This window comes from Drosophila obscura, unplaced genomic scaffold (assembly GCF_018151105.1).
Source record: "Drosophila obscura isolate BZ-5 IFL unplaced genomic scaffold, ASM1815110v1 contig_150, whole genome shotgun sequence".
NCBI lineage: Eukaryota > Metazoa > Arthropoda > Insecta > Diptera > Drosophilidae > Drosophila > Drosophila obscura.
In genome coordinates, this window is record NW_024542736.1 from 7,752,602 (window position 1) to 7,773,905 (window position 21,304).

Genomic DNA, 21,304 nt, shown 5'->3' on the forward strand with positions numbered 1-21,304 from the left:
TCATTAAGCTTGCAGCACTCACCTAGATTTCCGTTGAGTTCATTGACTCGATGGATTTGCTAGCGGCGAACACCTTCTCACCCATACCTACTTATTCCCAGCAATTGCATAGGCATCAAGGGCCATTCGCATTGCCATTTGCATCATAATAAAGAGAAGCCACTCAACAGGACCTCTCTCTCCCACACACGCTGTCATGCTTGTATGCACTTTCGATTGCAGCTGAAACTGAAGCGAAGAACGGAGCCCGAACGGGACACGGCACGTCCTTTTTATGCATACCACTGCGCAATCCTTTTTAGATAATTGCAATTTTTTAGTGCCGAACATGAAGAGTTAAACTCACTTGAATATTTCTAAATGGCTGCACAATTCGTCTGTCAAACAGACTCACTCTACTCGGAGCCGAGAGAGTAGTTTTAGTAGCAGCAGCTGAATGATACCTTCAATAAATGCCTGAAAATTTATTTCTGTGTCACAGACATTTTCCCTGGCTGTATTAGTGGCAACGCTTCCACAGTGGGGCAGTGCAAACCGCTGTAAATTTATTCAATATAAGTCAAATATTTCGACTGTGCGCCAAAAAATATTTGAAAATATTCAACGAACAAATTGCAACAGGAGCTTTATGGCTCACCAAATTCCTTTGGCGAAATGATTGGCAATTATATCAGGTTTGTATTAAATTTGTGACATTCCTGACTTGGAAACTGAATTCATTACATAGGCTGTGGAACGGAATGTATATAATTATATAACAAGGCTAGACACATAAAACAAAACAAAAATTTACTTAAATTTGATTGAGTAGAGTTCTAAAATTTTGCATTGCTCGGCATCTGTCGATGATTGGAATAATTGGTATGATTGTATTTGAAACGTGATCTTTATTTGGTAGCTAACTGACCGAAGTTTCAAAATTTTTAGCAATATCTCGTTTTATTGTGAGAAATAGAAATGAAATGAATGAGCAAAAATTTATTAAGCGCATACCTAAAAATGCGATTGTTTTAAAAAAATTCCATTAATTAATAAATATATAATTATTTTTATTTATAAAATTCTATTTTATATTTGTTAATTTAAAATATGTAGCTGCGGTTGCTTCCACTGTGCCTCCTGGCCCACAAGCAAATGAACAAATTGTTGTGTGCCTGTTGCCATCACCCGGTTTGAGTGTCAACTATCAAATACGCATACCATCAGGCAGTTGGACGGGCTTGGGTCCCGGTCCGAGTCAGTGGGTCTGTTAGTTCGGGTACTGGCAATTTCAAAGCTTTGACTAAATTAATTTAGCGCGCAAACATGAAATTGACAGAGTGCGGCACGGAAGGATGCAGCCGGGTCCGGGGTTCGGGGTGCGGTGTGCGGGAGAGTTGTTCCAATTGCGGATGCAAATTGTGATATGTATCCGTACATGCAGCTGTGGATGATGGCTGCTGGCTGCTGGTTGCTAGCTGCAGCAACTGCTGGTTAATTGGAGCATGATTAATGGGGGTTTGAGCAGAAAATAGTGGCTCTAAAGAATTAAATCGATTAAATATGAAGCTCATCCCTCTCGGCGACTCGCAAAAGCATTCAATTAAACAGTCACATTGGCAATCATGTAAATGCGACTGCCTTTTGAACTGCAATCAGTGTTTGAGCACTCGACAGATTAAAGATTTTCGTTGTCAAGATGAATAATTTATGAGTCCGGGAGTCCGGGAGCCCCACAGCCCACAGCCCACTCCAGTTTCGGTTTCGGTCCTTCCCGACCTATCTCTTTCCCTTTTGACCAGATTATTCGTTGGGCGCCATGCTGCAATCGCGGCCCATCAGTCATTGTTGTTGTTGTTGTTGCTGCTGCCTCTGTCATAATTAATAATATTTTCATTATAAACGTCTTATGCCAACAAAAATAACAACTGCCCACAAATGTTCGTCTGCTTGTTGTCCCTATGTCGAAGTGGGAGTCGCAGTCTGGGCGCAATTACATTTTATCATTTATTCAACATGCGCTCAAAGTGGGCGCGAAGACAGCCCAACCCCTGCTAAGCCCCCCCCAACCGTTGACCTAAGCTGGGCTGTCTCTTTCCAGGCCCAACCCATCCCATCGCATCCCATCGCATCGTATTCCGAAAACACCCAAGTGTTCTAATTAATTCTGCTCAACCTTCTACGGCTGCTTCAACTTCTTCTTTGCCCCTGTGCACTGTGGCTGGCTGTCGTCCATTTAATCAACGTAAACGCGAATATCAAATCAGGCGGGAACCGGGAACCGGGCGGGAGACCAACAACAAGAAGTTACAAAACCGCGCGCATACAAATTAATTATAAATAATTTATTAACGATTTATCTTTGTCCTGCCGCCACATGTGCTTGAGAGCTAGAACTTGGAAGTGTGTGAGGAGGGGTGGGGGTTACGGGTAGGTGCTGGGTCGGTTCGGGTCGGACTCGATTTGCACCTGCGCATCATTAGGGCGGTAGATGTAGATGGGCAATCGATTTGCGTTCGCTTGTAAAATGGTTTGTGGCATGCAATATGTTATGCAACCACCCACGCCCACCTGGACCTGGCTGCTGTCTTCTCCTGCTGCGGTTGCTTGGCGTTGCGGTCAGATACCCGCAACCAGCCATCAAACGCCGCCAGCAGCCGCTCTCTAGCTCTTTAGCTCTGCTTGCGGCTCGTTCTACCAGCAGTTTTTACGCTTCGCCTGCTGTAAATGCTGCCACCAATGCAGGCGACGACCACAGACATCTTTGCGGTAACGGCGACGGCGACGGCAACATGGGTGGGTGTGCTTGATTCATTTCACATTTGAGTTATCATCAAACGTGCAGCACACACCCACACACCCACACACCCAACACTGCCACACACACCGTGTGTGTGGCACCCATCCACTCAAATTCACTCTGCACCACACACTATCCTCGTATCGTGTCGTATCGTATCGGTTGCGCCTTGCAGTCAACTGACTCCTTTTATCATCAATTTGCTACTGCCCAAAACCAGCTTTGCCCCACCGCTCCGCACTGACTGTCAGTTGTGGCCCATTGCTGACAGTTCTTGATCGGTACAAATAGCTAAATATCTTCGAATTGGCTGGCGAATGTTAAGGGGCATTTGCTCAACAGATGGTTTATGGTCCCATTGAATTTCTAGCTCTATTAAGGCTGTCTAATTTATTGCAGCCTTAATTGTCTGCAATAATTCGAGGAGCAGCCCTAAGTGTTGATATAAGTATGTAATTGTTAAGAGGAATTCAATAGACCCTAGTCAAACCCTATATGTCGACAAACTGCTATGGCTCAGATGGTTCATTGATTCAGTGATCGGATGCCAGATGTACTTTCTGTTGGCGCTCCATTTGGCTGCTGACAGTATAGTAAATACAATCCTGTACATACATATATCTTGTATATCATATCTAACTCAAACAGAAAATGCCTTAAAATTTAATTAAGCATCATTCACATGAGTGTTGTTGCTTTGAGCCGCGTTGAAACAATTAGTCTCTCTTTTTATTGGATCCGAGAACTTCTGACTTTTGCATTATTTGCGTGTTTAATTTGGCTAAATGTCTATGTGTCCATGCCATCGATTCCTGTTTACCCTGAATGCTGGATAACCACTTTAATTACAAATTCATTTCCCCGAACGCGGGTACGTTGCTATGCTCACAGGTTGGTTTTTGTTTTGTCCTTTTTCGTGCGGTACTAGGCTGAGCCGAGCGGCGGCACATTGACCGCATTTCAAAATGCTGATGCTGATGCTGGTGGCTGCTGGCATTAAAATTCGCAATGAATTTGCATAAATTTTGAACGTCGCGTTCATCGCCGACCATTTCGAAAGTTTACCATTTTTCGCTGGCAACGCGATGTAACATTTGTATGGACCTGAGAGCCCGGAACCTGGACCCGGACCCGGACCCGGTCCTGGCAATTAGAGTGGACGCGGAAGGACTTGACGCACACGGACAAGGGTCACATATGGATGCAAATATTCAGAAATCATGTTAAAAGCCGGGACGGGACCACAGATTCTTCTGCTCGAACTGGGCACCAGTCCACAAATTGATTGTATATTCTTATAAGTAGCGAACCTTTTTTAGCCGAACATCCGGGGGTAATCTATCTATCGAATCTTTAAGAATAAAAAATTGACTTTATTTCGCATATTTTCTATGCTTATGAATGAAGGCTAATAATGATTTCGTGAACTCTACTTAAAATTCTGAAAATCGAATAATTTTCCTAGCCACATATGTACATATTTCAAGCTAAGGTCTACACAATTTTTTAGATTTTAGTGCACATCGCTTGTTTCCTCATCCGTATAGTTTCAGGCATTGCTTCGATGTTTTGTGTGCATGTATATTTTGGCCATCATCGCCCGCCTATTTTGCATACTATCCTGCTTTGAATTGTCCTTTTGTGTGACTCGCGCGAATTTTCATTATTCAAACGGCAATCAATCATTTTAACAAATTGACGTGCACAATGACGCAGGCTTTCATTTTTTGGCTTGGCTAAAAACAAAGCGGAAGTTGACTCTGCATAGCGGCAGCTGATTTTGGCAGTTTCGCGGCTGTCTTTTGGCCGATTTTTTTTTTTGGGTGGCGGGCCTTTTCCCATTCTAAGGGTAATTTGCTAATTGGAGGGCGTCATCAGCCTCGACAAAGGCAAAGGCGAACAGGCAAAGGAACGGGCAGACGCAGAGGCCACATCATCAGTCAGTAAAGGTCTGTCCGTCTGTCCCAACGACCCTTTTGAATCCAGTTAGGTTAGTTAGTCCTGGCAGAGGGTGGCCGCCTCAGGCGCTGTGGTTGTGGGTGGATTGGAGTGGCTGCGGCTGGCCAGCATTTTCCCTATTTAATGTGCTCGATGATATTCAATAAATATTTCGGGCTGCCTAAAAAGGTTACCGATGTTCGGCTTTGATTTGTTCGCATAAAAGCTGAATGAGTGGTAAAAATTGATTTAAAATCCTTTAAAGAATTGATGTTATTAGTTCTCTTGCACTCAAAATGCTAGCCACTCCACTGGAATTTATGTATTCGGCTGATCGTGATATCCAGCTGGTTAATTGTTGGCGGTTTGAAATGAACATAAATATTTCTCCATTAAGCTTGCAACATGGAAATTGAATCGGACGCTGACATACAAAAAAAAAAATAAAAAAACATTGAAAAGGCAGGAAATGATGGAAGCGATTGAAAAAATCATATATTTGCCACATTTAATTGAATTTTGAGCATGTGGCATGCATTTTTCATATGGGAGGTGGTCAACATGTAACAAATTCAATTTGGATGCGTATACATGTATAATAAAAATTTAATTACAATATATTTTCATTTTGTTAACTAGTTCACTCTCCCCGTCTACCTCTATGTCTCTCTTAGGGTCTTCCTGCGCGATGTGGTGGAAACGGCCAACGTTTTCATTAAAATGATGGAGCGATTCTGCCAGGACTCTGTCGTTGTTCAGGACAAGCGGCGTGGCGCCGGGGGCCGCAGGAAGAAACAGCCGAAGGCCAAGTCCAAACAAACAGCGGCCCACCAGCCCACAGAGGTAAGAGCGGCTAAATTAAAATATATATGTATATTTTTTTGGTTTAATGTTTAAAAATAAATTGCCGCATTAAATAACTTTATTCGGGGCTACTGGTGGTCATCGCCTGCTGTGCCCGCCATAAAACATACTCTAAATTGCCAATAAAATGTATTAAAAAGACGCAAAAAAAATAACTTCGGCGCTGTACAAAAACAATTGCCGTCTATGCTGGCATGGTGGAAGATTTATGCGTATGATCGTGAAATTTAATTGACTGAAAATATATCAAAAAATAAAAAAGAAACAGTAGAAGGTGTCGAGGGTGGCTGCTGGTTGAGTGAATTGCTATGCTTTTTATCCAATTGAATGTGACCTTAACACATGCACACGGGCACACTTTGCAGACTCACACAACTGCATATCGTGAGAACCTTTGGGTGCTGTGTCCACCACGTTTCCGTTGTTTTTCCGGCGCTTTGAACCTTTTCAAGCTGCTCAGACTTTTTGTTTGTTTTACTTAAATACTCTAAGGATATCCAGGGTAGGTGGTTAGGAGGAGAGTTGTATTAATCACACAAAATATTCCAGGAACAGTTAAGATTTGAAGAAAAGAAAATTATACAAAATGGGTAGAATATGAACGGAGTTAAGGAACTACCATCTACTTTTGGTGCACAAGGTTTGCTATATATTGTATTTATCTATAAATACATCAAAACAAGTCGAAACTGGTTTTTCTGTAATTTCTGACGTTGAAAGATCATAGATTAGCGTATCTTCAGTGCGTAGTGGCAAGTCTGTTCTCTTTTCTAGCACCGCTTATTCTATTTCCAACCGTCTTTTGTTTTTTCTACACTTTGCCGCGCTGGGACGCGCCGCTGAGCGTGATTTCCGGCCACTGGCCACTGGCCACTAGACACAGGGCTGCTGGATGCCGGCTGTCGACATTTGCCACAACTATGTAGAACCTGCACAGGCAGTCAGGCTGCCGCTTAGTATTTTTGTTTTTTGCACTTTTGTGGCCGCCGTTTTGGGCCTGTTGGCCGCGAGTTGGTCATGGGGCACGGACAAGGACATGGATGCGAATCGGGCAGGGATACCGATACACCGAAACTGACACGGCTAGGGACAAGCTTTCATACAACAACCTTCGATTGTGTACAATTTTGACATATTTATTTGTATTGTTGTTGTTTTTCTGTGCCTTTGTAGCTGCCAAACAAACACACGCATTTTGCTCATCAATTTTTTAACAATTAATTTATAAATATTTGTCATTGCCGGCGAGCGAAAAACATGAGAAACGCACACAGGCACAAATATTTGCATGTTCCTCCCTTTTCAGCAAACAAAAGTTAAACGAGTGATAAACAAAATGTATGAAATTGTGTAACGCGGAAAGCAAACAAAAGAACTGTGGAATACAAATGGAGAACCCCAATGCGTCTGCCGACAATATGATACCTGCTAGTCAGATGTGTGAAATATTTTCCAAATATTATTCAAATATAAAAAAAACTTAATAAAAATCCAGATCTTAAATTCTAACGTGTTCAATTAATATATGTCCATATATTCAAAGCTGACATTAGATGTCATTATTTTTGGTTGGTATTTCATAAATTATAATTATATTTTGGACTTGCTTTAAGCAGATTATGTGAATAAAAATACTTGTATATACCTTTCGAATACCGCGCATGCAGAGAGATTTTCCCTTGCCATTGGAGTTTGCAATTTAATGAAATGAAAATACTTTGCCATATGCCATGTCCTTGTATTTAGAAGGACGCCTCGTCATCCATCGGTGTTCAATTAATATGCATTGTTAACAGAACTGATAAGGCAAAAAATGCGAAAACAATGGTTTACAATTATTTTTCTTTTATGCAAATGTACAACAAATGATCAGGAAGGAAATCGGGCTTCAGCATCGGAATACTCTAACATGTTGTGGGCTTTCGCATTTCCAAAAAAACAAGAATAATAAGAAAATGTGAAGTTTTGCTTAATTCAAATATTAACTTAAATAGAGCGAAATGATCGGGGTGACAAGGGGCTGTCCCAAATTGACAGGACTCAGGTTCGATTAATGTTTTGGCAAAATTTATGACTAAATCGAAATGCTTTTCAGTTGGGGTGTTTGGTGGGCAGCTTAAAAAAATTCCAATTATGAAAATCATTTTATTTGCATTTTAATCTCTATCGCAATATGTGTGTTTTATTGAATATTTAACTTCCCGGGTTTTGTCTCTTGTCACTTGCAAATGGCCGACAAATGTTATTAGGTATTTGGTTATAATTACTATTGCGTTTCGTGGAATTAATTTTGCCATTTCTGCATTTTTACATTGCGCCCAATTTCCATTTGTGATTATACTATATCTATTTTTTAACAATTTAGATTCATAAATAATTGATAGTTGTGTAATTGCAGGACGAATTATCGAGCAAATGGGCCGAAATGGCATCGGAAGTATGCACCGTACTCTTCGGAGGACTGAACCTTCCAGAGGACGAGCTGCCCATACCCTTTGATGCCGCATCTGATAAGTCTATAGATGATCAGCGGTGAGTAAAATCTCCCAACTACACAACTCTCGCAGAAACTATTCCTTTTTCAATGGTACAACCTGTTCTTATTCTATTTTCTCGATTATTCCTTACTTACAGCGAGGACTGCATGATTCGCATAAATAAACTGCTGCGCACCGGGAAATTGGAGCAGGCCATCGCCCTGCTTCGGGCCGCCAGGTTAGTGACTGGGCTGAGAGGACTGAAGGGTAGGGCATCAAAATGTTATTTAAGCTGGTCTCTGGCGTTGCCGGGCTTTCCTGTCAAGCTGCGTTGCCGTAGTGAACTTTGCCATCAAATTGAGCAACAACTTGCAGCCGTAATCCCTTTGAAAATCCTTCTTTTAATAACTTCACATTGACTATTGCGGGATGGCCCCGGTCCGTGTCCTCGGCATCGCACCGTAGCTCTGAAAAGGTACAAAAGCAATTCGCATAATAAATTAACTCTAGTAAAAATGAAAAAAATAAAAATACCTTCTCGGTCCACCTTCCAGCCATCCTGCATTCTCAGGTCTTTTGTCCCACTTCGCTGGCCTTTATCGAATTTTATTCTCTTCCTGTTTACTCCTCATACTCGCATTTTTTTCCGCCCGACTCACTGGCACGGAGCGAGGTCTGCGTGAGCTCTGGGGCTGCCCTCAAATTAAATAGTTTTTATTTATTGTTAAGGCAGAGCACGATGCAGTTCCTCCTCAGCCAGGTAACTACAGATAATGTCCGCGCACGGTATTCCATGTCCTTGGTGTTCTTCGCCTGATAGTGAGAATGAAAGGGTGGCAAGGTGGTGGGGTGGGTGGTCTGTGGTCTGGCGTCGGAGGTTTCGACCCTGGTTTTTGTCTCTTTCGTGTGCAATTTTTCAGCCAACAAACCACAGCGGCCCAGGCGAAGGACAGATCGTCTGGCTAGGCTGGAGCTCAGGGTTCAGGCAGGATGCGCCTGCCTTTCAATTTAATTGCTCGCTCAATTATGTAAAGCTCATTGAAGACGCCCCCAAGAAATGTTTATTGTTTGTGCTGGAAAATTGCGTGAAAATAATTTATCTTTTGCGCGTCAACATTTAAATAAGGCCAACACACACACAGAGGTAGAAACAGACCGAAAGAGACAGAACACAGAAGGCAGGGCCACCACCAGCAGCATCCTCGACAGATGTCGTCTCGTCAAAGGCTGCCAGAGCAATCGAAAACGTGGTTTAAATATTTCCAAGTCATTTAATTACAACCTCATTAAAATTTTCCACCTGCTGCATGCTGACGGCATCGATGGTCGGGGGGCCAACCTCTGCAAATAGTCGTCAGCTTCGATGCTGGATGTTTGTTTTCCGTTCAAGTGGTTCGAAACTGTCTTCCGTTTCATTGGGGAAAGAGTTCCTCTGTCAGTTCTTTTGTGCCTCCATGATGTACATGCCATTTCAATTGTCAAACTTCCCTGAAATTTATGTACATTTTAATTGTTGCCAACGGAAATTTTTGTATTAATATGTACACATTTTTTGCCTGTTGCCCGGCTGCCCGCCTGCCCTGCTGCCGATGCTGCAGTGGCAGCTTAAAAAGGTCTAGACGCTTTTTGTGCTAATAAATTAAAATGCGATATGCATATAGAGCAGACCCAAAGCATGCACCCACTGTCTCTGACACTGGTAATGCTACTTCCACGGCCCACCGCCTCCGACTCCAACACACACTTTTGTCTGGCCATTGTCTGGAACTTTTTGTGCCCCGTTGCCTAGCACTCACGGCTCGGGACAGTTACACTGACTTTGTTCTGCATACCCTACGAGAGAGACTAGCCCAATTGTTCTTTTAAATGTATCAGGGACACGGGACACAGCTTTAGAGGGGTTCATTTGTATTCCTTTTAGATATATAGAAATATTCCTCTTTCGACATAGACAGCTGAAGTTTAAAATTGGGACATAGTCTTTGTCTCTTGGTTAATATATTATAACAATATACAGCTTTAATTTGTATGATTTATCAAAATCAAATATATGTATAAATCACATAGAAAATACGAAATTTGCCCCACCCAAGATCTGAGATATATCTAAGATATTGTTGAGTGTATTCGATACTTCGAATTGGCCAAGTCCCACCGACTCTCATCTTCTCTGTTATATTATACTGTTTTTCTCGCATTGAGAACATTTTTGGGTAAACAAAATATTGAAAATAAACTGGAGTCGGTTGGTGAACAAATTCTTGAACTGGGTTGTGTCTGGCCCCGCATGTACATACATATGTATATATGTATCTATGTATGTAAGTACATTGTGCATGTGTGTCCAGCATTTTTAAATAGTTGCCAAGTCACACTATTAGGGGTTTTTCGTTTTAGTTGGAATAAAAAGAATAAATGAAAAAGGAAACGCTTTTGGTTTTTTCTTCTTCCTCTCCGACGCTGGCTTAATGGGTGCACAAAAATGTCAGCTTGGAAAAAACAAACTTTTAAGTGAAGTAAATGCGCAAAATGTTTATTCAAACTTCACTTTGGTTGGAACTTTCAGTCCTTTACCCGTCTTACCAGTACCCTCAGCTCCGGCTGGCTCTTAACTAAGCTTATTTAAGCGTCTGCTGATGCGCTTATTTAGCATAGCAACGGAAAGCTTCTCCTGCTCTTGCTTTGGCTTTCCTCCAGCCCCCGGGCCCAGCCCGGCCCTTGCCCCTGGACCTGCTCCCATTTCTACTTCTTCTATGGCTGCATCTCTTGTTGATTTTGTTGACTGTGAATATTTAGCATTTGCTGCTTTTACGAGAAAGCTGCCGTAGAGCGCGTGTTTTTCAAATCAACAGACATTCATTTGCGTTAAAGTAAGAACCAAATGGGAGTAATCATAAATTTATAAAAATGCCAAGTGAATCTCCTGTCACATTTACCAATGCCGCAAAGTTAGATCTCAGTAAGTTTCCTATTAAAATGGCACTTTACTGTACATAAAAGTAGTACATAGTACTCATACCCAAGCAGGTAATTATCCAATGTGCTATCGAACAACTCTTTGATTTGGGTATTAAAAAAAGCCTTTGCATTGAAACTAATTAGGAAACTAGCACACAGATAATCATGCAGATATTTAATATATACATAGATATATACATACATATGTAGGTACTTTAATTTAGCCGCACTGAAAGACAGCGAAAATATGTATATAAATACCCCAGAACAGCTCGTTATAACATATTATTAATTTAATCACTGGATTTGTCGGGCAATGCCTGCAATTTTAGCATGAACATGATGTCATCATAAGCCTACACTGGCGTGCATATCGATTTATAATTAATCCGGTTTCGTTCAATGCTATTATAATTTTTAGCCTTGTGGTGCATCTCGCTCTGTTCCGAAATAAACCATTTATCTGCTGTCCAGGCAATACGACAATATAGAACTTAATCTAACTTAAAAGCTAGCCAAAAGCTGCTCTGCACCAGGCACCACCCCCGACAACCACTTTGATGGTTTTCATAGATTTTTTATGGTTTATAATTAACCAATATTCGTCCCTGACCAAACCACTATACAAAAACCGCTAATTATCGTCGTGCCGCTACCTCTGCCTCCTGTTAGAGAGTGTGGCTGGGGTGGGGTAGCACTGCAAAAGTTGCTCACAAAATATGTCGCATAACTTTTAAATGAACGCACCCGAATGTTGACGTAAACCAAAAATTCGGACCCCACTGCCACTCCCACGCCACAACCACAATGATGTTGCACTCCTGTTGTTGTTGCGTGCAGCTGATGGTGATGGCGGTAGCTAACAAGCACACCGCCCCATCAGCCTCTAAAAATGGGACCCGCAGGATTACAAACGGAACGCAACTAACGAACGCAGGGGCAACCACCAATGGCGCACTTTTCAAATTTTTATCCACGGTAGTCGACGGATGGAAGGGTGTTTTGTGTTCTTGTAGTGACATGCAACAGGAAATAAAAGAGTCGACACCGACGATTTTATTTTTTAACATTTAAAATTGATCCTTATCTGGAAAATTTAGCAGGCAGAAATACGAAATAAACAGAGAGTAATTGGCATCTGTTTTACTTTTGTTGCATTGCGAGTAGTGGTTTTTCCTGATAAAAACTTTGTAGATAAAAAAAAATAATAATAATACATCCCAATAGATGCAGATACTCGATTCCGGGTATCTTTTAGTCGAAACTCGACTGCAGTTGCATATTGGTGCTGCAAGGAAAGTTGTATGTAGATCGTGTCAGTCAATTTATTGGCTGGGCGACAGCGAAAAACATAAGTTTCACTATCGCCTACGAACATGAACAAATAAGCATAAATATGTCGCTTAGAGAGTCGCACTGCCGCTCCGTTCCCTGTATGTGGGTCTGTGTCTGGCGGCAGCTGATATGCCAAAAGGAACTGACACACTGCTGAAGGCCAGTTTATAATTGGAGTATGGGGAGTTGGGCGGACCCAGTACCCAGTACCCACTATCTCTTTCTCGTTATGTTTTTGCTGTGCGTTGCATATTAAGCTGCTTTCAAATATTAAATTAACAGCATCCACGTTGCAAAAAGCCTGCAAGCGTGGCTTGCATCACCAGAATGGTGGGGATTATTTGTGTGCCGCACAAAAAGGAGACCAAGGAAAACCGACACAGAGGAGAAAATGCAACATGCGAACACTGGCGAAGCCTGAGAGGAGGACGGTGCTGGATGGTGCACACATGAGACGCAATTTTAAACGCATCAATTTCAGTTTGCTAGAGCTAAAAGCTTTGCTTGTTGCATGCCGCTTGTTGCAGTGTTCGGATTTTTGCAGCCTGACGTGGCCAGTCGCTTGTTATTTCAGCCATTGTTATTGCCGCTGCTCTCGTCGATGCTGCTGATGCTGATGTTGATGCTGATGAGGATGGTGATAAGGGTTAGGGTTGCGAATGATTTTATATAGGCCTTCTGGAAAAGTTCTCCACGCTGAATTTGCTGCCAACTGCAAGCTCGAAAATCGATTTAAGCAAAGTTTACCCTGTGCTGCAGTTTTGCCAGTTTGTATTGAAGATTAAACCGATGCGTTGCATATATGTACATAAATGTGTACATATTTAGTATTTCAAATGGAATTTGGTTTGGTGAGCTTAGCAGGTATAAACCAAACACAAATGATCAATGAATGTTGCAACAAAAGGAATTTTCTACCCTTAATTTCTGCTATGCGCTGAAAATAATAGAAATCTAGAAATTATTTGTGTATTCCGATTGCTGATTCCTGAACCACCCGTGCTGATTCCCCCGAACATTGAGCTCCGTTCACTGCTTACTAGTATAATATTCGGGTGCGATTGGTCCATTTTGGACAGAATTTGTGAATTTATGTAAAATCATATCAGTCGGTAAAAGTCAGTAACGGTTAAGGTAGCAAATTCCATTCTATGTGAATGCCCTGCACTCACAGGATTTGGGAAATAAGACAAAAAAACTGGCAATAAGTTTATTCTTAAAAATATGAATAATAATAATATTAGATTTTTGTTGTGAGCCATGTCTGATGGCTAATACGATTTGATTTTTGATAACCATTTTATTTATAAATCTTCACGAGTTCATATTCCTGATATGATTGGTTTCCAATAACGGAAACAGCACTCAGAAACTACCGAGTGATAATTAATTTTTTCTATGCTTGCACTAAGCACGTGCTTCGCTGCTTGTAAATGTATATATATATTTTCAATCTATTTTTCCACTCTCGTACTAACGCATTTCTTTTATGGTTCTCTTTCGTGTGCATGCTGCAGGGAGGTCTGGCCGGAGAACGAGGTGTTCGGCGCAATTTCCGTGGAGCCCAAAGATGAGCTGCTGCTTTTGCGTGAGATTTTCATGCACAATATTACAACAGGTGAGTCGAGAAAGGTGGAATGGAATAGGTGGTGAGGCGGAGGGCCAACCCACTGCCAACATTTTAATTATTGTTTATTACTGTGCATTATGAAGGGAGCATGCCCGCGCGACCAGAACCGAACCATCGCACAGCACAACCTTCTTCTGACCGTTGTTTTAATTAAAAATGAAAATCTGCCACTTGGCTTTTGCGTGTCATTTATCTTGCGCTGTCTGCTGTCTACTGTCTTCTGGCTCGTGTCCTTCGTCCTTCGTGCTGCGTCCTGGACAGTTGGGGCCACTTCCGGTGCAGTATTTTGCATCTCCACTCTATAAATTTTCTGGCTGAAATAAGCCAAATTATAGCGTAACTTTCAGCTGACTTTCTCTCTCTCTCTCTCTCTGTCTCTCTCTGTCTGACTGTGCATGTCCTTGTTGCATTTTGCCTGGCATTGTCTAAGTTTTTGCAGGCCCCGTTTGGCTTTTTGCGTTACTGGCCAGCCATGCTCTGCTGCTGCGTCCTTCTGGCCAACGAAGTGCGCTTAACAAATTATCCAACAGAAATTCTTGCGCTTCATTAAAAGTAAAAAATGAGGCAGCATAGAACGAGCTTTTCCACACCCTTGTCCCAGACTCAGGGTCTGTTTTTCTCTGTCCCTTGGCTTGGTCTACTAAATGAAAATATATTAAACGCGTAATTGTTTTATTCCATTTTTTGTTTTTCCCCCGCCTGCCAAGTGCATTGGCTTGTGAAATTTCTGTTGTTGTCGGCTTCGTTTGATTCGAGATCCAACGGAGCGGAGCGTTGACAATTCGCTGTCCATATTTTTCATCGTCAGGTACGAGTATCTTCCGCCGTCAGGCTGACATGACTTTTCAATTTGCCGTTGTCGGGGCACCTGAAATGCTAAAGCTGCTCGATTTTGCTTAGACAAGGATAATGGCTTTCGGGCTTTTCTGTTGTGACGTGCTCGTCAAATACAGTATCTATGCATATGTATAAGAATAACGTTCCATTTCTGCACTCTGCGCTCTGCACCAAGTATCCATCGCTGCCTTATCGCTGCACTGCACTTTTCTGTTTGGCTGCGGCGGTGGCTGCGAAAACTTTCTGACAAGCGCTTTAAAGCGCATCCATGGCTGACACTTTTTTTTATGAAATATATACAGTACAAGGACGATGGAGATGGAGACGGTGTACGCCAAAGACGACTCTGCCAACGGCAAAGTTTTCCAACTTTTGCCGCGCCGTGCAGTTAATCGAGATTTTTGTGTGCGAAATTTATGATTTCCGCTGTGGAAGCCAACTTATATCAAGAATTTCTGTGTTCGGTGGATATCGGGTTGGGTCTTTAAAGAACGAGCTATGGCCAGAGTGAGCCATATTTTTTTCCAGTGAAACTTTTTTTTGTTAGCCAACTTTAAGCGTAAAGTCAAACTGCAGATACGAAACTTTAAAAACTCAATGAGTGTAATCAAGCTTTTACGAAATTATACCTCTTTTACTTTCCCATTAATATTGTACCCTATCATATCATATATCCTATCATACGGGTTATGAAACATATTTTTCCGCATTTTCGGCGTGCAGTGCACTGAAACGACGAAATTCGCCGGATCACAATTTTAAAGTGAATTCATTTAAAAAAATTATTAGTTTTTCCATAACTTACATAACTTACAACAGATTCTACGGAAAATAACTTCTGACCAAAAACGGTGACTGAACTGATTCTAATAAAACGAAATGACTAGTTTTAAGTATTTTTCTTTGCATACCTTTCAAATAAAGTTGAACTTTTTTTTAAAGAAGCATTTCCGTTTTGGTTTACAAATGGATTGAACAATGTCTGGACAAAGGCAAACCCTGGGTCAGTGTGTCTGTGTGAGGCACTGGTGGAGTATCCTTTTAGCGTTTGGGCCGCTGTCTGTGCCTTGAAGCGCATGCAATGGTGTCCTGTCCGTCTGTCTGTGGGTCCACATGAAAGAGTCTCCGCTTGCGCTCGCTCAATCGCAGTGCTTAAAGCGTTTGAAACCCTCTTTTGTGTCTGCGTCATCTTTTTTTCAAAGGGCTGAGCTCGTTAAGCCCCCCAAACAAAAAGCGTGACCCGTTCTATCGGCGACCGAGGGATTTTATGGGCAGCTTATCGCCCGCCGGCCGTCAATAGATTGATGGTCAGTTGACAGTTTTCCGGCTGCAACAATATGCAATTTACCAAAGAGAGTACCAAAAAAATTCACCCTCCGTTTATATGTACATATATATGCATGTACGAGTATATGTAAAATGCCAATGCTAATGTTGGGTCGCAAAAAAATAAAAAAAGCAACCAGTCCCCAAAGTGGCCATTGACTAGGTCCCTGTCTCTTCCGCTTGTGGCAGCCGTACATTTTATTAATTACCGGCAACCGCAAAACTGCATGTTGTATGCTCTCTGCCTGTGGTTTGGCTTTAATTAATATTTTTTACTCGTGCTACCCTGTGAGTGGAGGGATGTTTTAGACACGTAGTTGTTTAAAACTAATCAATTAATAAAAAAAATACATACATAAGAAATGCAGTTGGCTTTTGAGCTTAGATCGTAGGTTTTTGTAAAACTGTCTCAAAATATCAGGCGTATCAATCAATATTAGTGACCAATCCTTGAGTATCCTTGGCATTACGTTCCTTTTTATCTATTCATGTATGTATGTACGTAGTTGTGGTATTTAATTGACTTACAATTTGACATACTAATTGGAGCCACAATGAGTATCAATTAGTTGAGCCTGCTCTGCCTGTCACATTTAATTATTTCACATTATATTAATTTTGCTTTGTGGAAGCCACACAGCACAGCCCACGTTGGGCAGGGCAAATGGCAAGAGCATTGACATTTTGCATAATTTATAGCACTTGTCTATTGTCGTACTACACAGTACTGCACACATGCATAATTATGCATACATACATATATATGGATGCTTTGTTCGATTTCAAATTGAAATGAAAACTTAATTTGAGACAAAAAGACGAAGGGGAGAGGTGTCGCTGAGACAGCTGCATGCCAGTCTGTTTGCTTAGTTAAATCTTAATCAAGTTGCTTCGTTGATTTCGATTTGTGGAGCGCATAATAAATGACGAGTCCTTCGTACTTCGTCCTTATCCCATTCCATACTCATCCTGTTATGTGCTGTTTTGTTCTGTTCTGTCCTGTCCTGTCCTGCCAGAGACACAGGCAAGCCGAATCAACGCCCAGGACTCATACAAAAATAACACAAAAATCCACTCAAGTGTTAAAACAAAACCAACAGAAACAGTGCAGAGCGTTAACGGGGGACAAGGCAGAGTTGAATGTAGCATATATATGTATATGTGTTTGTGTATATTTCAAGTCCTGCCAAGTCTGTGCGCCAAGTCCTTAACTGATTTCCCAGCGCAAACAAGTTGGTTCTGTTGTTCCTGGTCGTTGTCGTTGGCGTTGCCGTTGTCCCCTGTCCCACTTCTTTGTCTCACATAAAAATACAAAGTTTATGTTATGAACACAAATAAAAAAAAGAAAAAGAAAAGCACACGACAAAGCTCACCAAAGAACAACAGAAAGTGCGCGTGTTGGTGTATGGCAAAAAAAAACGAATAAAATACAATAAAATGGAATAAAATATCCACAACAGAGCAAGAAGAGAGTCATTTGGACAGAGCTCAACTCGACTGAACAGAGCCGAGTGGCGGGCCGGGCCGGGACGGGCCGAGGCTCCTCTCAGCAGTATATTTGCAAGTTGACGTGTCTGCTGTCCCCATTTTCCAAATCCACTGCCGTGCGAGTGGTGCGGCACCAGACATCAACCACAACACCACAAACGCCACAAACTCGTGTGCGATAGAACCCCTATGCGGATGAGGCTGCGGATGGTCCGGCGATGACACTTACTCAATTAGGTGCCATGACTTGGCGCTGGCTTGACACTGATTTGCCTTTCATTTGTCCATTCTATATATCGTTTTTATGGTCCTGGTCCTGGTCCTGGTCCAGCTCCGTCCCTTACCGTCTCTTCCGCTTCGCAGCATTCATTTTAATAGCTCTCTCCATCTCTTCGTTTACCTTGATTAGTTTATCTGTCTTTTGTGCTGGTTTTTCATCAGGTAGATTGCTTCTGCTTTTTCAATTTTTAAAATAATCCAAAAATCGGGCACAAAGTATACAAATGGAAATCTGTTGACAAAAACTATGAAACATAAAATAAATGCGACGAATATGTGTATGCAGATTTTTGTTATGTGGAATTATATTTGGATTACCTTTTTATAGAGATGTACATGCATATTGTTCCATGCGGACCCGAATAAAGCCTATGAAATGCATGAATCGAAAATTACGGAAAGTTAGGTCTTGTGCGGCCTATCGTGATACTGAAACCGTGATCATAATGCCGAAATTAGAAGAAATAACATTTTAAACTGATGACCAACGCAGCTACACCTATGGCCATCGCTATTAACATTTTTGTGCTTTTACTTGTGCATGCTTTAACAGCATTAAATTTACTTAACGTGGATTTTCAGTGCAGTTATTCAACCAAAAAAAAAAACTTGTTCCCTCTGTCCATTCATATTCGGGGGTTTTTTGTGCTCTTTGAGTAAAAAACACAACCATAAAAAACACGCACCAACCACACCTGGGTTCCATCTCGCTTTTCTCCAGGGGCCCCAACGGCCGGCCACAGTTGGCGGCAATGACATTCAAAATATGTAATGTGAAAAAATAACCGAAAAATTAAACTTTAAATTGTAAAGCGGAAAAAAGAGAGAAGCTGTTTAAACAAAAGTTGTCATAGTGGTTGTGTGTGTGTGCACGTGTGTGAGTATCTATGTCTCTGTGTGGGATATGAGAGCCCGCCCGTGTGTGTTGCGAGCGGAATTTTACCTCTAGTAAACATAAAACGTTGCATACTTTGGGGACGCTCTCTCGCAGCTGGGCGACAATAAAAGCCAAGCAAAGCGAGGAGACCAGATAGAGAGACCCCATAGAAAGAGGGGAAAGGGAGAGATGGTGCTGGAGAATGAATGAGGGACCGAGGGAGCGTAAGGCAAAAGTCATAACGAGTGCAAAACCATGAAATGAAATCGTTACCGCCCCAACCCAACGCACACCGTGGTGCCGCCCATCCGTTTTTGTCCCCTGTTTCCCTTCCTATCTACTCGCAAATGTGCCGAAAAACTAAATAGAATGACTGACTTATAATACCCTTATATAAAATAAAAAATTGTACCTCCGTCATTTCTGCTTCCAATTCAAAAATGTAAAAATCTATAAATAAAATCATTTTAATATTTTGTGTGGAACAAACAAACCAACTATTAATTGTGTATCACGTATTGATGAGTAGATAAATATTCTCTCGTCCTAATCAAATATTGAAAACCATATAGATTAATCTTAGACTAAGTAGCAACCAAGTTGGCGATACCCTCTGCAAGGGTATATAAACTCGAGGTATATTGTATAATGCGAAGTATTTTTTTACATTTGACATTTGTGCGCCTGGGTGTGTCACACATGGCTCTCCCTGGTTCAAGCTCCCAGGACTCTACTGCACGCACTGGGCGTGAGAGCAGGCTGGGTTGGTGGCGAGGGGGAGTACTGGAGCTGAAATTAAGCAATGTGTCCCCAGAGTGCACTACATTGCGTATACGTAATGTGTCCGTGCTTTTTGGCACCGCTGCATTAAAAATGAATGCAATTTAAAGCGAAGGGGCCAATGCGTATGGCTATCTGTGGCGTGGGGGCTTGTGTATCTGTACTATTTGCGCCCTCCGGACACCGCACTCCGCGCTCCGCACACAGAACCCACAGAATTTTTGCATATTTATAAAAATCGAGGGGGAAAAAGCGTAAGTTTGGCTTTCATTCTTTTTTCTGCTTGACTGGCGCTAATGGAGCCCCATTTGGCTGCACTGTAGCATCGAAATCAATTAGATAAAGTTTTTCTCAGCTGCTGCATACACACACACATCAGCACACCAGCACACCCACACACCCAAAAAACAACGACGAACATTTTTAACTTCACTTTCGGCATCCCGGGCAGTAAATTGCATAAAAATGAACAGTTCAATGGTTACCCCCGGCAATTATTCCATTTCCCTTTATTCCACTTCCTGCTGCCTCGCTCTTCCATTTCTCTGCATCATCAGGGTAAAAATTTGCAGGGGAACTGAGAATCAGATCATGGCAAAGTGGTCTCTCCTTCCTTTAATTTTTTCCAGTGCCTATTTGGGTTAATCAGAGATAATGTCCTTATGGCTTACTGCTGCTGCTGGATATACGAAGCAGTTGCCATCAGTAAAGGCCCAACATCCAATGCATTAAGTGCTGAAAATGCTGAAATTCAGCTTATGAATATGGCCAAAAAAATAACTCAACTGCAAAAAGCCCATCTAAAAGAAATCCTCATACCCTTTCACCTTTCACCTTTGCTCTGTTCGGAATTTGTTACAAAAAAAATTAATCTCGATTGACATTCTCTCATCAAACTGTCGGCGCGTGTTTCCCCTCATATATGAGGGGACTGCTGGTGCTGGGGACACAAATTTCGTTATATTTTTTATTATTTTACCATTAACCTTTTTATTGCGCACGCATTTGTGTTAACATTTCCCTGCCATCCGCCACATTGAGGAATTTCGATGTTATTGAATGTTGTGTGTGCCTCGCTGCAATATTGAATATTTAATTCCCGCCCATACAACCGAATGTCCAAGGGCGCATAACAATTTCTTGACATGTGCGCTCCGGTCCGTCTGGCTCCCCAATGCGGCGACAGTTTCACCATCCGGCTGAGGACGACCTCGACTGGACTCTACCCCGGACCCTTCTATGCCCAAGCTAACGATGTATGCCAAAGGAAACAAAAGCGCCACTAAAGGGCAACAGGACAGAAAAGATGAGGAGAAAAAAAAACGATGAAAAACAAAACAAGAAAAACCAATTGACTTTCATTTTGTCGGCCATTTTCACAGCGTCGTTGGTTTACCAACACACACACATACACACACATGCATCCCCATGTATTTACGTATGTATGTATGCATGTATATGTGAACACTTCCTGTTGCTGAACGCAATCATCTGATTGCAGTTTCGATGTGAAATAATTGGATTTGAAATAAAAATGTTCCCTGTTTCGTTCAGTCCTGACCATTTGACTTTCTCGCGAGACCTGCTCCGCATCCCCACCGAATTCGGGTTGTGTGCGAGTATTGGCAGTATTGGCATAATTTAGCCAGTCCCATTTGCTCTGAGCTTAACTGTGGCATGTGTCACTAATTTAACGTTTATGTTTATCGCCCTCTTCGCTTGGTTTGATCTCCATT

General features: G+C 41.9%; 1 protein-coding gene across 1 annotated transcript in view; it reads left to right on the forward strand.

Moving 5' to 3' along the window:
• The window catches only part of LOC111066881 (protein timeless homolog), a 69,698-nt gene that overhangs the window by 12,191 nt on the left and 36,203 nt on the right, over positions 1-21,304 (forward strand). Inside the window, 4 exon segments of the mRNA XM_022355816.2 lie at positions 5,392-5,560; positions 7,980-8,113; positions 8,216-8,296; positions 13,869-13,969. Of these exon segments, the coding sequence (XP_022211508.2) occupies positions 5,392-5,560; positions 7,980-8,113; positions 8,216-8,296; positions 13,869-13,969 (485 nt within the window).